We start from the raw sequence: 20,085 nt of genomic DNA, 5'->3' as shown, positions 1-20,085 counted from the left end.
ACGGCCGTTGGGCTCCACTAAACACGCCAGCACCGTGGTGAGCTGGTAAAACAGGAAATGATGGCCGCGATAACTGTTTCCGGTGAGAGAGGACTTGACTTCTTATTAACGTCATCCAACTAAAAAAATTGTCTTGTGCGGTATTACAAGGTTGGTCATGGTTAGTAGCTGTTAGTAAGTCGGAGTTGGTGCCTGGATCAATGCAGCAGCGACATGTCGCTTCGGCCTAGTATACGTGCATGGCGAAACAATTAAAGGTGGTATCATTTGTACAACAACCACAAATCATATGGTGCAATTCGCCATCTTAACATCAAGCTTATCGGCGTTTTGCCAACCCAGGTAAAGAAATTTGTTTGCTTGTATGTATACGTGTACATTCATGAGCAGAGAATATGCGGCTGTTAACAGCGCTCGCGTGAGACCACCTTATCTAATCCTCCTTGATATACATGTTTCTGAATAAAGTTTAGTACTATGTTCATTCACAAGAAAATTGCTAAATAATTATTCGCCAAATTTTTCGCACGCTATTGGACGACACAACACGAATGAAAATCATACGCTAACGAAATCGTCTCAGTTCGTGAACAATCAATTACATTTGCATTTTGTTGAAGCGAAATGTGTATGGTCGCAGCGACATTTCGCATGTGTTTGCTTATAGAACCCAGTACTACGTAATTTTATAGATATACGAGTGGAGAAATGGGAGCCGAAATCAGTTTTATTTAATGTATTACTTTAATGAAAATGAGTGTTGGACTTTGGGTATGTTATGGAATCCGTCGGATAGGAAGATCTGTCCGATAAATCGTTTATCCGTGTATTCAAATGTTAAAAGACCAGAGTTGATATCAAATAACCATTCACATTACAAAGTACCGGCCCTGTGTTTGGAGAGAGTGCCAGTAAAAGTTTTTTTTACTTTGGGAGAAAAGTAAGAAGCGGCCAAAAAGAAAGCTAGGAGAAAAATGGTTGACCATTGGAAAATTGGCTTTTGGCGCGAGGATTATGACCCTACATATGCCTGTGATGCGAGGGAAAAGAGGATTGTCCGGCTAAACTTCATAGTGAAAAGTAAAATCCAGTGTTTGTAACTTCTACCAAGATTGATACCTTTGGTTATAAGTGACGGGAGTAAATTAAAAACATTAACCTTTAAAAGCAAATTTTTATTTTTTCATGTTGTGTTACATAGAAATGTGAGTGAACTGTGGCTTGTATCATAATATTTTAAGTAGATTTTTGATTGTTGTCGTTTCTTTTGTGTACTAGAAATTGATTCCTGTAGTTTGGCAAATAGCACTGGCCATCCAAAGCTAAAAGGGGGTCAGTGCGATAATTTTATTGCTGCAAAGTCGTCCATTGTGCTCCAATCTTCCGAGCTAATCATAGAGCTGTCTTGCGGTGCGACGGTGATCCTACTGGTGGGAGCCCTAAAAAGAACGAAAAAAAAATCAAGCCAATCAATAATTATGTTTCCAACGGAATCAAGGTAAAGGCTGTGTCTTACCAATTTGTGTGTGTGTCCTTTATCTGTGAAGTCCCCTCGGATGCGTATTTGAGAGTGTCTAGCAGCCGTCCAGAGACCTAAAGAGGAAAATGAAACAAAGTTTTAATTCGTAGGAATATTTACCAAAAAAAAAACAATTCATAGTTAGTATTAGAGGTAGGAAATAACGTAAATAATTTAAAGGAAAAAGGTGTGAGGAGAATAATACAAGGGTTAAACAAAAACAAAGCTCAAGGAAACCAATCCGATTTTCCATAACCCATGTTCTAATTGGTTTATCCGTCTGCTATAAGGCAGATGTTAAGAACATAGAAACAAAATTTATGCCATCAATTGAAACTTGAATTTGCTTTTACTGTTTTGATATAACTTTCGTATTAATAAGTATTTCTCTTTAAGCCCATTTTTAACTGTAAGAGTATATAAGCGTAAACAAAATAAAGGCCATTTGGCAATCTATTAAAACAACCCCAGGTGTAATTGCTTGCCCATTTTTCTACTAGTTACAAGTGTTAGGAGAAAAGATTCAGAAACTCAAGAAAGGAAATAGTGATAGTTTTGAAGCATCGTTTAAACTAACAACCACTACCCCTTCTTGAATTGACACTTTGGTGACACCCTGACAATAGGTTATAGACATTTGAGTTTCCCCCCACCAGAGGTAAGGGACTTTAAATGCTATAATACGGAACACGCACCGACACTCCAACCAACAGGCACCAATAACATTTTGGTGACCCCCGAACTAATGTTATAGGCATTTTTGAGTTTCCCCTCACAAGTGGTAAGGAACTTCTAACTGCTTTGAACTTCATCGGACGAACAACCATTTTCATTAACATATAGGCATTGCAGTCCGCATTGGACACGCATCAACTTCACCATACATTTGCAACAAAACAGTCGAAGACAGTTTACATTTGGACAGTTTACATCAACTGCGCCTTACATTAGCAACAAAACAGTCGAAGGCAGTTTACATTTGGACAGACATAACTCCAGCTGTGGTCTAACAAACAATTCCACATCAACCAACAGAACTCAGTCGAGAAGGTAGCACGATGTCCATCGAGAGAATCGAAAAATCCATAGCCAACATTAAGAAGGCCCTCATGATCGTAGAACGTTGGAAATTTATGAAAAATTAATCAGAAGAGTTGACATTCCTGTGGCAGGCATTTGAGCGAACAGATATGGGTATGATATGACCCAACGCTGTCGGCTGATGATCCTTACATAATGGAGAATTTACACACATCTGTGGGAGCTACGTATAGTGCCGCCAGGGCTAACATTGAAGAGTGCATAAAGAACCTGAGATCCAAACCATATAAGCCATTGCCGTCAACAAGAGAGAAGGTGAACGAGAACCCACCACTTTACAAATTCAGCAAAAGGAGTAAAACCCGTTTCAAGGGGATAGCTAGGAAAATAAATGCTCGGATGACGGCCTTTAACCGATTTCTTCAGGGTTTGACATCGGTGGAGGACGGCGAACCAATACAATGCTACTCCATCAAGATCGAGACAGTCAAAGGTCTGTGGCTTCAAATAGAGAACTTTTACGATGAAGTATGGCAGTACCTGGAGGACCCATCGGAATCAGGCCTTGACCAAGAGTCGGAGAATTTTATGAACTATTCTCGGCGATGGTGGATAGGCAACTGCTGCCCAACGTACAGAAAATGGAGAAGCAAGCGACCTTATAAACCACCTGACATTAATAGATAAAAATTACAAAACCGCTTGGTTGCTCCTGTAGGAGCGTTACAAAAACAAAAGTGTTTTAGTGGCTACATTAGTTAAGAAGATCCTAAATCAACCAACGGGGGCATCCTCTGCAGCTAAAATCAAAGATTTGTATGACACCGAATAATCTGGGGATTGATACTTCCTTTTGGGACGCCATACTGCTGCCATTAATGTTTAAAAAGATGGATCGTAACCTTTACATTAGGTTAATGTAATCACTCGGTAAACCAAAGGAGGTACTAACAATTGATGAATTACTATCTTTCCTAGAATTCCAGTTTCAATCAATGGATTCTATTGTAGTCAAGGATAAACCGGCAGGACAACAAAACACAAGCCGTGTAATCTCTTCTGTGACAGCATCTGGAAACAAAATTTGCAAATTATGCAGTAATGGACCCTATCCGCTCTATCACTGCAAACAATTTTTGATCATATGAATTCCAGGCAGTACTGGACTCAGGTTCTCATTATTTATTATTATAGTCAATGGAATTCATATCCTTACAGACTAAGATTAAATTAAAAAAAAAAAATAAAAAAATATAAATATATTTACAAAAACTATGTTAGGGGAAAAGCGCAATATAAACTTGACCTAAATACTTCTTTAGATGTGCTAAAATCAATACTTGGCTTCGATTCTTTTTGAAAATTTAAATTAATTCGATTTAAATTTAAAAATGAGCGTGTTAGTGGTCCATTGCGGGCATAATTGCAACGATGAAATTTAATACTAAATAAATCAGTAAATCGTAAACTCCTTACTGGAACAGAAAACGGAACTAAAGCCAACAAATCGGGAGAATCGACACGATTATTAATCAAATCAAAAATAAATAAAGCAGACTGAAATTTTCTACGGCAATCCAAACTCTGTAGTCCCAGTAACAAACATCGCGACCGATATGGTGGATGCTCCAAAGGAAACAAAGGCCTAAGGGCAAATTTAGAAAAAAGTTTTTGAATTCGTTCAATACGACCGATATGCGAAATACAATAAGGATCCCAAATGATGGCGGCATACTCCAACTTTGATCTAACAAAAGTTGTATATAATATCTTGAAAGTGTTAGGATCAGAAAAATCAAAGCAATTTCTCTTAATAAAAGCAAGGACCTTATAAGCATCAGGTATTATATAGTCAATATGTGGAACAAAGGACAAGGAGAAATCAAAAATCACACCCAGGTCGCGAACTGAAGTTGATTTTTTAAGTACACAATTACCAATTTTAAATGAAGTTTGGATTGGATGACGCAATCTGTAAAAAGAGACGTGAGCACATTTCGATAAATTTATAAGAAGCTTGTTGCTAATACACCAACTCAGCAGATTGTCCAAGTCATTCTGTAAATCGAAGACATCAGACATAGACTCAATTTTATGAAATATTTTTAAATCATCAGCATAGAGCAGAAATCTAGATGTTGAAAAGCATGAGGAAATGCCATTTATGAATAAAATAAAAAGAAGTGGCCCCAAGATACTACCCTGAGGCACACCGGAAGTTTGAATATAAGGTGAAGATACAAAACTCTCCACCTTTACTGTACACACTCTGTTGTGAAGATATGAAGCGATCCAAGAAAGAAAATTGGAATGAAACCCTAATTCTTGTAATTTATCGAGCAATATAGAATGTGATACTTTATCGAAAGCTTTTGATAAATCTGTGTAAATGGCTTCAACTTGACAGCCACGTTCAAAGGCAGATAGGCAATATTCTGTAAAGAGAACCAAATTAGTTGAAGTTGATCTTCCTGAAAAAAATCCATGCTGATGGGGAGAAATAAATGATTTGCAAATAAAAAACAATTTTTTGTGAATAACATGCTCAAACACTTTTGAAACACACGACAATTTAGCAATTGGCCTGTAACAAGTTACATCGTCTTTTCTGCCACCTTTAAAAACTGGGGTAATTGATGCTACTTTCCATCTATTAATAAATATACCCTCCTTAATAGAGAGATTGAAAATGAAAGTTAAAATTGGAGCTACACAAATAGAACACTTTTTTAGAAAATAAGCACAAAGGCCATCGGCGTCGTGTTTAAAACTATTCTTAATATTAAAAATAGCGTCCAACACATCTTCATCCGAAACAGAAATATTTGCCAAATTAATAGCAGATACAGAATCAAGGACTGCCGCGCTACTTGTTACGGGAGAATCAAAATTAGATTTGAAAAAAGAAGCAAACATATTAACCACGTCCACACCAGATTTTGATGTACAGCCATTATATGTGAGAGTAGATGGGATATCAGATGTTTTCCTTTTAGAGTTAACATAAGACCAAAAGCTTTTAGGATTGGCTTTAATTTCATTCTCTTTATCCAGAATGTATTGCTTATAGAGGAATTTATTTAAAAAATTAAATTCACGTTGATAATGCTTGCATTGGACCAAATCTTCTGGATCACCATGCGCCAAAAAGCGCTTATGAAATTTATTTCGTAAATTTTTAAGTTTCTTAAGACCTGTCGTATACCAAGGCAGTTTATGTGGCTTATTTTTCTTAAACGGAACATTAGATTTAAGTATATCAGAGACTTTTTCTATAAAAAAATCATAACAAACTGATGATGTTTTATCATTAAATATTTTTATCCAATCAATGGAGCCAAGAATTGAATTCAACATATTAAAATCACAAACGTTATAATTTAGAGCCAGATTTTGAGACGGTGATGATTTTAGAAAGTTAAAATAACCTACTTCAACAACAATAGGCATATGATGTAGATTAGATGGGGAAATTGGAGCCAAACATTCATAAACATTAAATTTAAAATCATTTGGAACAAAAATAAGATCAAGAAATCGGTGAAGTTGATTAGAAAAATGATTAATTTGAACAAGATTTAAACTTAATAAAGTATCAATACAATTGACCTCGTAATCCTTGTTTACATTAGTGGGCGTTAAAAAATGATTGTCGTCAAATTTTGACCAACAAATGTTAGGTAAATTAAAATCACCCATAACACAAATATTAGCTTTCGACCCCATGCTTACTTCAATAGCAAAAATATTATCAATATGCTTCGAATAAATAGATGCACTACTACCTGGGGGTATGTAAGACAAACATAATACAACGCTAAGATTTAAACCATTTATGCATACAGCAATTTGGTCTAATAATCCGCTGTCATCATCCAAACCACATAAGTTTGACTTGTATTGAGATTTAACGGCCAAGAGCACACCACCTCCTCTAGAATATCCAGTCCTTGAAACATTTCTATCTTTACGGTAAACAGCAAATAAATTTAGATCGAAGAACTCAGCATCACAAAAGTCATCGTTCAACCAGGTTTCAACAAGAGCAATAACATCATAGTTCAATTGATTGGAGAAATCAAAAACATCCTTGGATTTCGTACGCATACCAGACAGATTATGGTAGTAAATTTTTAAACCATGCACCTCATTAATCAATGGGGAAGCGATTCCACTGCCATTTTTTGAAAATTTATAAATGGACGAATTCTAATATCAGTAGGCCATAACTTTGGGTTGATGACGTCATCGTAATGATTAGATGTAACACCAAGCTTAAAGTTGACGCGTTTTAAACTATTGATGTCAACATCTTTTTTCACAAGCACATAGCACTCCATATTAGACTTTGCAATGTTAGCATTCTTTTGAATAAAGTCAGTGATATGCTCGCTCGTAACTGATGGCTTAAAAGATGAAATATGCACCCATTTCTTAGAAATAACAACATCCAATTCATTTGTTGTATTATTTTCACCATAAATGACCTTATCCTTTCTTTTTCTACGCCTCTGGACACGCACCCAATTAGAATTAGGTAGGACGTTGGCTTCAAACACAGCATCATCATTATCAACAGCATTAGCATCTACTGTGTTAAGCGATGATACAGATGACGCGTATGGCACAACATGTTGGCTGTTGTTTACGTTCAACGAATGTTCGACAGCAGCAGCGACAGGGGCATTTGTACTTTGAACCTTACCAACAACATCACGGCTCCTCACTGCTGCAGTATTAAGATTGGAGTTATGTTGATGCCGTTGTTTTTTTTCAGTTTGCTTGTTGTTCTCTATTATTTGCTTCAATTCGTGCACTTCTGCTCTCAGTGAAGAGTCGATTAAGAGCTTGAGTTCTCTTACTTCAGTTTTTAAAGATGAAATGCCAGCAATTAGATTAGAAGTGAGACGCAAACAATCATTGCAGTTGAAAACTAAGTTCGCGTTTTTAATAAAAAGTTCAGCAATATTTGCATCAATGTCCGCACAGAAAAAATGATATTTAGCTCTACAAACGTGGCAGGCTATCGATTTGGCACTTAAAGCCTTAAAGCACTTGGCGCAAAGTGTATTAGGAGGGAGATCCATTAAAACACGACTGAACTATTTAACTGTCAGTGAACAACTGAATAAATATTGAAATGATATCAAGAGATCATTGTTTCTCTGCAAACTTGGAAGCCTTCGTCTTACCAACTATCAAAACTAATCACAATCAAACCAGAACGTTGACGCTTCCACATGGAACATTCATCTGGCAGACCCCAGTTTCTATAAACAAGAAAAAATAGATATTCTACTTGGTGCTGAATTTTATTTTAGTCTCACACAACCTGGAACTATAAGACTTGCTGATGATCTTCCAACACTTCAAAATACTTCACTTGGCTGGATCGTCGGTGGACAAATCCGACAACACAGCATTGCCAGTCAGTCAACAGCACCAACGTGTGCAATATTTGATAGTGAAACATCACTAGAAACTGCGATTGAACAACTTTGGAAAATGGATGAGGTCGGATCCAACAAAAAGGTATTATCTCCAGCAGAAGATCAATGTGAATCTCATTTCGTGCATCATGCCTTCCATTTCGCGAAAACCCTCAGGCATTGGGTTAGTCGCAAAATTTAACCTACAATCGATTCTTCAGCCTTGAGAGACGATTGCAAAAGAACCCGGAGATACGTACACAATACGTACGTTTTATGTGCGAATATGAAGAATTGAGCCATATGCGGAAAGTTGAACTAGACAACGTGATGGACCCGAAGTATTTCATTTCATTCCACATCATTGCGTGCTGATACCCGACTCAACTATAACAAAACATAGAGTGGTGTTCGATGCATCAGCTAAAACATCAACTGGATTATCCTTGAACGACATCATGTACACTGGGCCAGTCGTGCAAAGCGATCTAATCTCAATCTTATTGAGGTTCCGATTGCCTAGATTCGTCTAAATGTAGATGATTTGAATAACTACGATACTGTCAAAACACTAGGATTGTTTTGGTTGCCTCAAAGTGACCACGTCTGCATCAAGGTGAAACTGAACGAAGTTCGGACATTGTCATTGTCAAGGCAAAGATATTTATTCAGGAATTATGGATGCATGAACTATCATGGGATGAGCCACTACCTGCAACTCTTCATTCTGACTGGCTAACTTTCAGACAAGATTTGGAGAGTTTAAACGCGTTCAAGGTACCGCGACACATCTTTCAAGACGACATCCCAGACAAAATCCCAGCTGCACGTATTTGCTGACGCATCTGAAAATGCCTACGGTGCAGCTGCATATATTCGTGCCGTTTTGAGGAATGGACGAGTCATTGTACAATTGCTGTGTGCAAAATCAAGGGTGGCTCCTTTAAACCAACAACCATTACCTCGACTTGAGCTATGTGCCGCTTTGAAAGCAGCTCAACTCGCAAACAAGATAAAGGGAGAGCTCAATATGCAGAAGAACCCAATATACATTTGGATCGACAGTCTTCGTCCTACAAGACTTTCGTGGCCAACAAAATATCTGCTATTCAATCGATAAGCATACCTGAACAATAGCGCCACGTAAGGTCGAAAGACAATCCAGCTGATGTACTATCTCGTGGGCTACATGCAGCCAACTTGCCGAAATGTCACATCTGGTTCCATGGCCTACTCTTTCTTCATGAGGATGCATCATCATTACGACAGAAGGTTGACTCAAGGTTGGCCATTACAAGTGACATTGAGAAAAAGATGGTGCCGACAGTTACGGCAGCTGCAGTTGAAGATATTAACCTGATTTACAGAATTCCGCATAAAGGGTCATTTATGACCTTACAAAGAATTCTTTGATATGCCATCAGATTTGGGAAAAACTCAAGGATTGGGAAATATTTAAGACCCAAACCTCACTTACCCCGGATGAATTGGATGATGCCTTGACTGTTATAGTTCGCAAACTACAAGGATCAGGCTTTCCCACCGATGTCAAACAACTTCAAGAAAATGGTGAAGTCGATAAGATCAGCATAATGATCGGGTTCACGCCATATTTGGATAATGATGGAATCTTCTGAGTTGGAGGTCGCTTGGAAAACTCATATTTGTAGACAGATGCCAAGCATCCAATAATACTGCCTTATAATGACCCAATTGTCAAATTACTTTTTATTAAAATGCATGAAGAGGACAGTCACTGTGGACCTCATGCGTTGCTGAATGCAATCAGGAAACGATTTTGGCCAATCAGAAGAAAGATAACAGCACGATCAGTTGTGCAAAAATGCGTCCAAGAGTGCAATCAAAACTGTGTCAACAAGTCATGAGCAAATTTCCACAGTCCCGAATAGTTCCTGCTCGACCATTCATCAATTCAGGAGTAGACTACTCCGGACCCTTTTGGATTCATCACAAGGTCAGAGGTAACAAACCCACAAGGCTTACATCGCAGTGTTTGGCTGTTTTACAAGAAAGGCTGTGCATCTGATCTGTCCGCATAGTCATTCATTGGTGGTTGGATTTTATTCCACCCAGAGCCCCTCACTTTGGGGGATTATAGGAAGCCGCCGTAAAGTCCGCCAAATATTTGTTGGTACGCAGCGTTTCCACTGAATCTTTAACCCACGAAGAATTAGAGACAGTAATTGCGGAAATGGAAGCTATACTGAATTCACGCCCGTTGAAACCCATTTCGAATGATCCAAATGACCTCGAAGCATTAACCCCTGGTCATTTCCTGATTGGCGAAGCACTGACATCTCAAGTCGACAGCCGTGCGGAAACAATGAAAACATCAGCATCAACCCATTGGAAGTTGAAGTCCCACTTAAAACAAAATTTTTGGAGAAGATGGTCCTCAGAATATTTAAATGAACACCAACAACGCCTCAAATGGAGAACAAGGGCTCCCAATGTGAAAGTTGGAGATAAGGTCATTATTAAAGACGATAATCTGCCTGTAATGAAGTGGGGAGAATTTGTCGTGTCCACTCTGGTGATGATGGAACAGTTAGAGTTGCTGAAGTAAAAACTGCTACTGGAGTGTTCAAACGACCAATTCATCGACTTGCACTGTTGCCGATTGAGAAACAGATCTCTACATCTGACTATGATTGTGCTGATGAAATTGATAACAACGAACCTCGACGGAAAAGAATGAGATTACCTGGAAAACACCTATTCACGACTCTTTTAGCACTATTGTTAATTCTTCCCATCATTTCTGCAAATAGATATTACAAGATTCGGAAACAAGATAGGAGTTCACTTTGAAGAAATTGGAACCACGAAAATTGCGACAAGTCAATGGTATCTTGTTGTATACTATGACCTACCAATGTAACGGGGCAGATACAAGGTTTTTATCTGACGGGATCAACACACTACAACACATGTGCAGCATGGTGAAAATGAATAAGTCTTGTCTCCACACTGTAGAAGATCTGCAACATACCAAAGAAGATCTGGTTTTAGAAAATAGAATACTGCAGAAGTCACGAAAAAGAACTGGTGCCTAAACGTAATTGGAAATATTGCGAACTCACTTTTTGGTATTTTAGACACAGAATACGCCGAAGAGATGTCATCTACAATAAAAACCTTGAAAGACGGACTCCTTTCTATTGAACCTCCTTAAAGATCAAACTTCTGTCACAAACACAGTTTTAAAGAAATTTAGAAGAGTATTGACGAAATAAGCAAGGAAGAAAATTCGCTAAGTGCCGAATTAGACCAACTTAAACTACTTCAAGCCATCAATCTCAACATGATGCAGCTCTCAGTAGTCACTGACAGAATTTAAAGGATGCAAAGATGTATTTTAGATGCTTTAACTGATGTTCATCATGGGAAGATCAATCCGCTTTTACTAACTCCAACGCAACTTCAGGCCGAGATGAAACAGTTTAAGACTCACATACCAAAGTCATTAAGGCTGCCCGTTTCTGATGACGATTTATTAGATATATACAAGTTAATGTAAATAAAGGGTGGACTTACCAATGATCATGTAGTGTTAACTATAACGCTACCCTTGGCAGAAACTGATGACTTTAAGCTATTTCACCTTATTCCAGTACCCAACCGGATAGGTGACTCATTAGCAGTAATAAATATTTGTAACCCAATATTGGCGGTAAACATCGAACAAAGATATTATTTTCCAATTGCGGAAATTACAAAATGTGATATAATCAATCAGGATTTGTTCATACGTTATGGTGTGTACCTGTCTTCTTTGCTTATGGCTGACGGCAGTGAATAAACCAAACAAGTTATCAATCAAAAGGCATCAATACAATCCTAGTCGGCACCGCAGACAAATAGACAATTAATTGTTTAAATGTTTGTGTAATGTTTATTCGCTAATAAATAAAGGAAAAAAATTATAAAAATTTAACAAGTTATAAAGGTTAACCTTACGTGTTTAGTTAAACTGTCCAAGCAAAAAAGGAAAGAATCAAGGCCTGAAGGGCTTTTATACTATTACAAATGACGCTAAATTTACAGATACATTATCAATTTTACTGTCTATGATCAGACTGCAATAATAATTAGTGTTCAATGGATGCGGTTCATACCACATCTAACCCCTTTTGCGTTGCCCACTTTAGGGGTGACCATCTTCGCCACCCACTTTAGAGTGACCATCATCGACAGTACCTACTATTTACCTTTGGTGCAGAAATTTGCATCAACGAAGAAGATGCAAGCACAACTTGTTAATACTGCCAAACAAGTGGAAACGCAGTTAGCCAATCAAATGACGTCGACGTCGCTGTCCGCATTACCTACATCGACGCTGCCACAGCCGCCATCAAATATGCCAGAATCAATACTGTCAACATCTCAGCCATCACTGCCACCACCAAATCAGTCACAATATCAGCCGCCACAGAATCTTCTACAACAGCCGCCACAACTGTCGCCTCTACAACAGCAAGTTTATCAGCCAACGCCACAATATCCGCCGCCATCACGGTCTATAAATTCGGATATGTCTGTCCACAATTCGTATCCACAAAGTTTTATATCTGTTCCACACAAGAAAATTTATCCTCTTCCCACATTTTCAGGTCTTCCAGAAGAATGGCAAACCTTTTATGAAGCGTACGAAAGTACCACAGCCGAATTTGGATATAACAGCCTCCACAACATTATGCGCCTCAGAGATGCTATCAAGGGTCGAGCCAGAGAAACCGTCGAATCGCTGCTAGGTAATTCTGCCAACGTCGACACCATTATACGAACGCTGCTTGAAACTTTTGGTCGTCCGGAACAGCTGATTAGAAGCCAAATTGAAAAGGTTCGTGCCAATCCACCTTTAGCCAATGACAACCTGGAAGCCCTGGTAAACTTCGCCAACAAAATCTCGAACATGGCCACATTTGTCAAGAACGTGAAGGGAGATCACCATCTTTCCAACCCTTCATTGTTGAGCGAACTGGTCGCTAAACTTTCCACAAGCCGCCAAATGCAGTGGGCCGAAAAATGCCTCCAATTACAACAACCAGCCACCATAGTTGACTTTGCAGAATGGCTATCAGTACTGCGTCGCCTGGCCAATATCGTCCATGACACCTTGCCGTCAACTTCGACCAATGCCGCATCAAACCGCCGCCATTTTGCTGCTACTGCACCGCCACCAAACCGAAAATACGTCAACGTCACTGTCAGCCAATGTCCAGTATGTAAGGGTGAGTGCACTAACATAAAACACTGTACAGAATTTTTAAACATGTCCATCGACAAAAGATGGAACACTATAAAAGGGCTCAAGATTTGCTTTTGTTGTTTAAAACGTGGACATCAAGTTAAATTTTGACACACAAAACGCCGTTGTGGCGTTAATGATTGCCCAAAGCCACACAACAATTTATTGCACAGTACACTTTCACAATCACAACCGGAGCCAGCGACCGAGCCAACTCATTTGTCCACGACGGCTGGGACACAAAATAACCGCACGGTCACGTCCGAAGCACAACGACCACAAACCGAAAGACGAAATTGCCATGCAGCTCATTCTCCCGATAATGTGCTTTTCCAGATTTTACCCATAACTTTGTATGGGCAGCACAAAACAATAAGCACTTACGCCTTCGTTGACGACGGCGCCAACGTTTCTATGCTGGATCTGGAAATAGCACGAGAACTTGAACTCCGTGGAAAACCTGAGCACTTGGAGCTGCAATGGCTTAATACTCACCGCGTAACACAGAAAACGGAAAAAATTCGCGTGACCATCAGTGGAGTTGGCCAATTTAACAGAAAATACTTACTTTCCAATGTTTACGTTTCATCGGATATGTCATTGCCAGTACAGAGTTGCCATATAGCTCATTTTATGAAATCCCAAAAAAGTGACAAAATCGCCAATTTAAATATGCGGGATTATTCTAATGTTCAACCAAAAATGATTTTAAGCTTAACCCATTCTTTCCTAACAGTTCCCATTGAGACGCCTACACTTTTATCCGAATTTGGACCCATTGTGTCAACCACCAGATTAGGCGCTGTTATATATGGACCAATTCCTGGTGAAGAACCAACAAATATAAAGAGGGCTTTGCACGTAAGGAAGTGTGTGTACCAAAATGATGTTTTGAAGGAGTTGAGCGATATGATGCGTGGTTATTTTGATGTGGAGACCCTTGGAACCAAAATACCCGTGAAACCTATAAAATCCAAAGAAGATGAGAGAGCAATGGGCATATTGGAAACAAACACAAAGCAAGTAAATGGCCGATATGAATGTTCGTTGTTGTGGAGAGAAGATGTGAGACCGATCCCTGACTCATACAACATGGCTTTGAATCGTTTGTACTCTGTGGAACGTAAGATGGCAGTGAGTATAAAATGGAATATTGCGATAAAATAGCAAATTATGTTAAAAAAGGATATTGCCGTAAATTATCGGATGAAGAAAAATCTATAATGCGCGAACGGACCTTTTATTTGCCCCATTTTGGTGTAATAAATCCAAATAAAAAAGGAATTTCGGCTGGTTTTTGATGCGGCGGCCGAGGTTATGAACTTCTCATTAAACAAAGCCTTACTTCCTGGTCCTGACATTAATAACTCATTAATTTCAATTCTTTTTAAATTTAGAGAATCCCCCATTGCTGTATGTGGTGACATACAAGAGATGTTTCACCAGATCGCCATTGCCAGGAAAGACCAAGATAGCCAAAGATTTCTGTGGAGAGATGGCAATCCTGATCAGCCTGTGGACACTTATGTTATGGAAAGGCTTATTTTTGGAGCCACCTGTTCACCAACCATTGCCCAATATGTCAAGAATAAAAATGCGACAAAATACATCGAAAAGTCACCAAGAGCCGTCCATGGTATCATCGAACGTCATTATGTGGATGATTATGTCGATTGCTTCGAAACTGAAGATGAAGCCCTTAATGTTGTTCGCGAAGTGGTAAGGATCCATAAATCCGGTGGTTTCCATCTTCGCAACATAATATCCAACAGTGAACGAGTGGCAATACTATGTGGTAATAATCCTGGCAATGGCGAGAGCAGTGGCAACTTTCTTTTTGGTGACAGCATAGAACGGGTACTCGGTATTCATTGGGCACCAAAGGCAGATGATTTTTGTTTTCATTTGCGTTTGGCCAAAGTGGACAAAAATATATTAAATTTTATAAAGGTGCCAACAAAAAGGGAGATGCTCGGCCTAAATATGTCCGTATACGACCCATACGGATTCCTGTGCGACTTTATGGTGACGTCAAAGGTGCTAATGCAGAAGGTCTGGAAATGTGGGGTAAGTTGGGACGAGCAATTGCCGTCAGAAATTTATAGCCAGTGGAAGTACTGGTTGGAGCAGTTATCGAGATTGGTGGAATTTAAGATTCCAAGATGTTACGCCGGTGGTTTTAGCAGCAGCAATGTTGATCTACATGTCTTTGTGGATGCAAGCGAAGAGGCTATGGCAGTTGTGGCATATTGGAGAGTGGTAAGTGTCAGTGGTGTTAAAGTGATGTTTGTAATGGGCAAAACAAGCTGTGCCCCGACACGGTATCACACAATACCAAAACTGGAATTGCAAGCTGCTGTAATGGGCGTTCGAATGAAAGAGGCCATATTAAAAAACCATTTGTGCTGTGTTAATAAGGTTTTCTTTTGGTCAGATTCTTTTACGGTGATACAGTGGATTCGGTCAGATCACCGAAAATACAAGCAATATGTGGCAAATCGTGTGGCTGAGATATTGAACGGCAGCAGCATTGAACAATGGAGGTGGTGCCCTGGTAACGAGAACACTGCAGACGAAGGAACTCGCTCAAAACTGTTCAAGCCATATGAACCCGAAGGACGTTGGAAAAATGGACCAACGTTTTTGCTGAAGGCGGAATCGTATTGGCCGAGTGAGGTGCACAATCAAACGAAAAAGGATGAAAGTGGCTCAGAACTGCGATCCAAGCACAGAGTTCTGGTGGCTCAGAAGGTATGTTGGTGCATTCCAAATATTGATAATTTTTCCAATTACAGAAGGCTGGAACGGGCTATGGCATGGGTGTTCCGGTATGTGCAAAACATGAGCCGTAAAATCAAAGGTGAGGCGTTGTTCTTGTGTGATCTGTCCCTGGAAGAAGAAGAGAATGCCGTGTCTTATCTGTGCCGTCATGTGCAACGTCAACAATACGAAGACGAACTTGAGGACCTGAAAAAACAACACTCAGTGAGCCAAAGCAGCCAATTATTGTCGCTGAATCCCTTTGTTGGCCAAGATGGCTTAATTCGTGCGTCTGGGAGAATCCAAAATTCTGTCTTTTTGAATCTGGAAGCCAGTCAGCCCATAATTTTGCCGAAAAATCATCGGTTCACCAGGTTATTGGTGGAATTCTACCACAGAAAGTTCCTGCACATCAACACTGCCACTGCTATGAGCGAAATACGTCAAAAGTACTGGGTGCCATCACTGCGTCAACTATTAAATAGCATCCAGAGCCACTGTTCCGCCTGCAAACTTCGTCGAGCCAAGCCACGTCAACCCCAGATGTGATTATTTTGGCCCAGTAAGTGTAAAAGGTGGGTTGCTCTTTTTACCTGCTTTACAACCCGTGCCATCCACCTGGAGATTGCCACAGACCTATCCAGCGATGCTTGCCTGATGTGTATCCATAAGAAGCGACAACGGGACCAATTTTGTTGGCATAGCAAAGGAATTACAAGGTATTGATATGTTTTTGGATACTAATAGTCTCTCTTCAGGTTTGACGGCACTGGGCATCAAATGGATATTCAACACTCCGTTGAATCCAAATGAAGGCGGCGTATGGGAACGGCTTGTGCAGTCCGTGAAGAAGGCATTGTACATCATGTTGAAGGAGCAGGCTCCAAAGCTCGAAACGCTCCAATCGTTTCTAATCGAAGCAGAGAACATCATCAATTCGAGACCCTTGACTCATCTACCAGTGACTCCCGAAGACCCGGAACCATTGACCCCGAATCATTTTCTGCTTGGGTGCACTAATTCAACCCAAACTCCGGCACCATATGAGCCCAGATTGATGTGTCTTCGAAAGCAGTGGCGTGTGGTGCAGAACTTAAAGAACGGCATGTGGCATCAATGGCTGCATGAATATCTTCCTGAGCTGACGAGAAGGACGAAATGGTGTTTGCCATCACAACCGTTGGACGTGGGCTGCCTTGTTTTTATTTGTGACCCAGATCTTCCAAGAAGCCAATGGAAAAGAGGGCGTGTCATCGAGCTCCATCGCGACAAAGATGGTGTAGCACGTTCAGCCGAAGTGCGCACAGATGTGTGTGTCTACCGCCGTCCTGTTTCCAAGTTGGCCATACTAGACGTTGAAGACTCTGCTGGTGAAGGTGAAGCCTCCCCCTCTGGGTCAGTTCACGGGGGTGGGGATGTCGTTTGAGGACAACCCTGCTCGACGGTAACCCTGTTGTTGCAAAATGCTGGTGCAACTGACAGCAATGAAGTACAATGGCTGAAATATCCCAAGCCAATTTGCAACATATCTTCATTTTGTTTATTGTTTTTGTTTATTTTTAAGCCAATTTTTTGTATAAATAGGCCCTTCTGGCAAATACTTGTTCTTTTCTATTCGTGATACCAAAAAAAAACATGTAAGTCGTGCTTTGCATTTTTTGTTGTAATTTTTATTGAACTTGTTAAAGTTCTAAAGTGTTAAATGTAAATTTTAACTTGAATCTTTATTTATTAATAGTGAATAAACAACACATTAACGTAATCTCACACCTTAAACACACACACACACATCAAATGTACAACCCTTATATTTAAAATACAAAACACATATCAAGCAAAATAAATATATCCAGCAGTTTCATCATTTCAAACATAAAGCTATACTTCAGTTTTATTATTTTGGAAGGCCAACTGGTGTGAGATGTTTATTCATCGGTTCACGAAGAAAAGAAAAGCAACACCTAGGCATAACTTTGTCGTTTAAGCTAGTTCATTATTCTATCAACTAAATCTTTACTATCCTGATTTCCTTGTACTTTAAAATTGCACCCACTTCTTATTTATAAAGAGAAAAATTATTGAATGAATACTAAATTCTTATTAATGAAAACTTAAAGGAAATTATACACATTGGTAAAACTCTCCGGAATTCAATTAGACTAGAATTTGTAAACTTACTCTCATTTTTGAAACATTCAATAAAATTAATATGGAAAGGAACTTACATTATTAATATTTAGCATTAAATAATTATCTTATCACCATATCATATCAATTTTAATTTTTTACATTAGAAAGAAATTAAAATTGCTTCAACTAAACTGTTAAATAAGAACTTTAAAACATATAAATTCTAATAAATGTAATTTATCATTATATACACGAAATATATCTCCTGTGATTGCCATACATTTGTTGAACGCTGTTCAACGCAAGGGAGAATGTTAAGAACATAGAAATAAAATTTATGCCATCAATTGAAACAAACATTTTAATAAATGCGTCAATATAAGTCAATGAACAAACCGAGTCATTGACCATTTTCGGCAATCAACTCAATTTAAATCTGCATGCGTCTGCATAACTGCATTTAGTTCTTGAATTTGCTTTTACTTGTTTTGATATAACCTTCGTATTAATAAGCATTTATCTTTAAGCCCATTGTAAACTGTAAGAGTATATAAGCGTAAACAAAATAAAGGCCATTTGGCAATCTATTAAAACAACCCCAGGTGTAATTGCTTGCCCATTTTTCTACTAGTTACAAGTGCTAGGAGAAAAGATTCAGAAACTCAAGAAAGGAAATAGTGATAGTTTTGACACATCGTTTAAACTAATAACCACTACCCCTTCTTGAATTGACAGCAGATACGATCTATTAAGAGTGCTCTTTTAGTGGATAGGTAGAGTAATATATTCACGCCAAATGAAGGCGTCATAGAAAAAGGTTCGACTATAAATCGCGTTGTCTCCCCTTAAATAAAGTGAGCCAAGATATCCGGTATTGTTCTTTGTTTTGTTTGCCGTTCAATTATTGTGAAGATAGCTTAAAAAAATATTATATTTGAAAATTTCTGAATCACCAAAGCATAATACTCATAATAAATTTTAATATGTTATGTGTTGCTAAATTCAGTACCTTCGGGGACAAAGTAATGAGGTGAGTGTGTCAGTGCATGTGTGTGGTATTTGGGGTCCAATATGATCATGAATGAAGGACGTTGTGGACCAAGGTTGGGTGGGCTAGCGTGAGATTTCCCGTTGTTTCGAGTTAAGAATTCGTTTGTTTTGTTTGTGAGAATTCCCCCTTATTCAATGTTAGTGCTGTGGGTTCGATATTGGTGGGTCGAGACTCATACCCACTGAGATCGCCATTAGTTAGCCGGAAGGCCATATTGAACCCCGTACAAGCGACACATAACAACTTCCTCTCAATATTTGTGTTTTAAACGTTCATCTATTAAGTAAAATTTTAAAAACATATGTAATCCAAAACCCAACTGAAATTGGGTTGCAATCTGTAATCGACCCATTAATTTCAGGTTCCCAGATAATATTGTCGAGTCTCAATATTTATATGGTCCCCGTGCCGATGGCTTTTATCCTTGGTATGTCAGAAACACCAATCGTTCAAACTCTGTTGCGAAATTCTGTAGCGTCTCGTTTGATTTTTGTACTCTTTCTCTTAATTCTAATTATTGGGTTGCCCAAAAAGTAATTGCGGATTTTTTAAAAGAAAGTAAACGCATTTTTAATAAAGCTTAGAATGAACTTTAATCAAATATACTTTTTAAAGCAAGCTAAAAGTTACAGCTGATGACTGACAGAAGAAAGAATGCAATTACAGAGTCACAAGCTGTGAAAAAATTTGTCCACGCCGACTATATGAAAAATCCGCAATTACTTTTTGGGCAACCCAATAGTTCTCCGCTATATTTTCAACAAAGAACAATAAATTCTAGAGAATACAGGAAACAATGTGATATGATGACGTAAGAAGGAACCCGGTATGGAATAACTATGATTATCACACATGCTGGAAATTTGAGCTACAATCTCCGTGT

The 20,085-nt window shown here is 38.8% G+C and overlaps 2 protein-coding genes and 1 long non-coding RNA gene across 3 annotated transcripts; 2 read left to right on the top strand and 1 right to left on the bottom strand.

The window, feature by feature from the left end:
- Positions 1-396: 396 nt before the first annotated feature.
- LOC131994931 (uncharacterized) lies at positions 397-1,984 on the top strand. The gene is made up of 2 exons (XR_009396971.1): positions 397-1,205; positions 1,279-1,984. It is a non-coding gene; the product is annotated as an uncharacterized LOC131994931 (long non-coding RNA).
- A 1,754-nt stretch (positions 1,985-3,738) lies between these two features.
- LOC131994779 (uncharacterized) lies at positions 3,739-8,446 on the bottom strand. The gene is made up of 5 exons (XM_059361657.1): positions 8,368-8,446; positions 6,791-7,493; positions 5,159-6,734; positions 4,498-5,047; positions 3,739-3,779 (listed from the first exon to the last, which is right to left on the bottom strand). Exons 1-5 carry the CDS (start codon positions 8,444-8,446, stop codon positions 3,739-3,741), a joined length of 2,949 nt encoding a protein of 982 aa, XP_059217640.1.
- A 3,669-nt stretch (positions 8,447-12,115) lies between these two features.
- Positions 12,116-17,898, top strand: LOC106094650 (uncharacterized). The gene is made up of 2 exons (XM_059362126.1): positions 12,116-15,328; positions 15,696-17,898. Exon 1 carries the CDS (start codon positions 12,116-12,118, stop codon positions 13,370-13,372), a length of 1,257 nt encoding a protein of 418 aa, XP_059218109.1. The 3' UTR covers positions 13,373-15,328; positions 15,696-17,898.
- The last annotated feature ends 2,187 nt before the right edge of the window (positions 17,899-20,085 follow it).

This window comes from Stomoxys calcitrans, chromosome 2, assembly GCF_963082655.1.
Source record: "Stomoxys calcitrans chromosome 2, idStoCalc2.1, whole genome shotgun sequence".
NCBI lineage: Eukaryota > Metazoa > Arthropoda > Insecta > Diptera > Muscidae > Stomoxys > Stomoxys calcitrans.
Note: the sequence above shows the minus strand (reverse complement) of the source record. Positions and strands in the feature narration are given on the sequence as shown.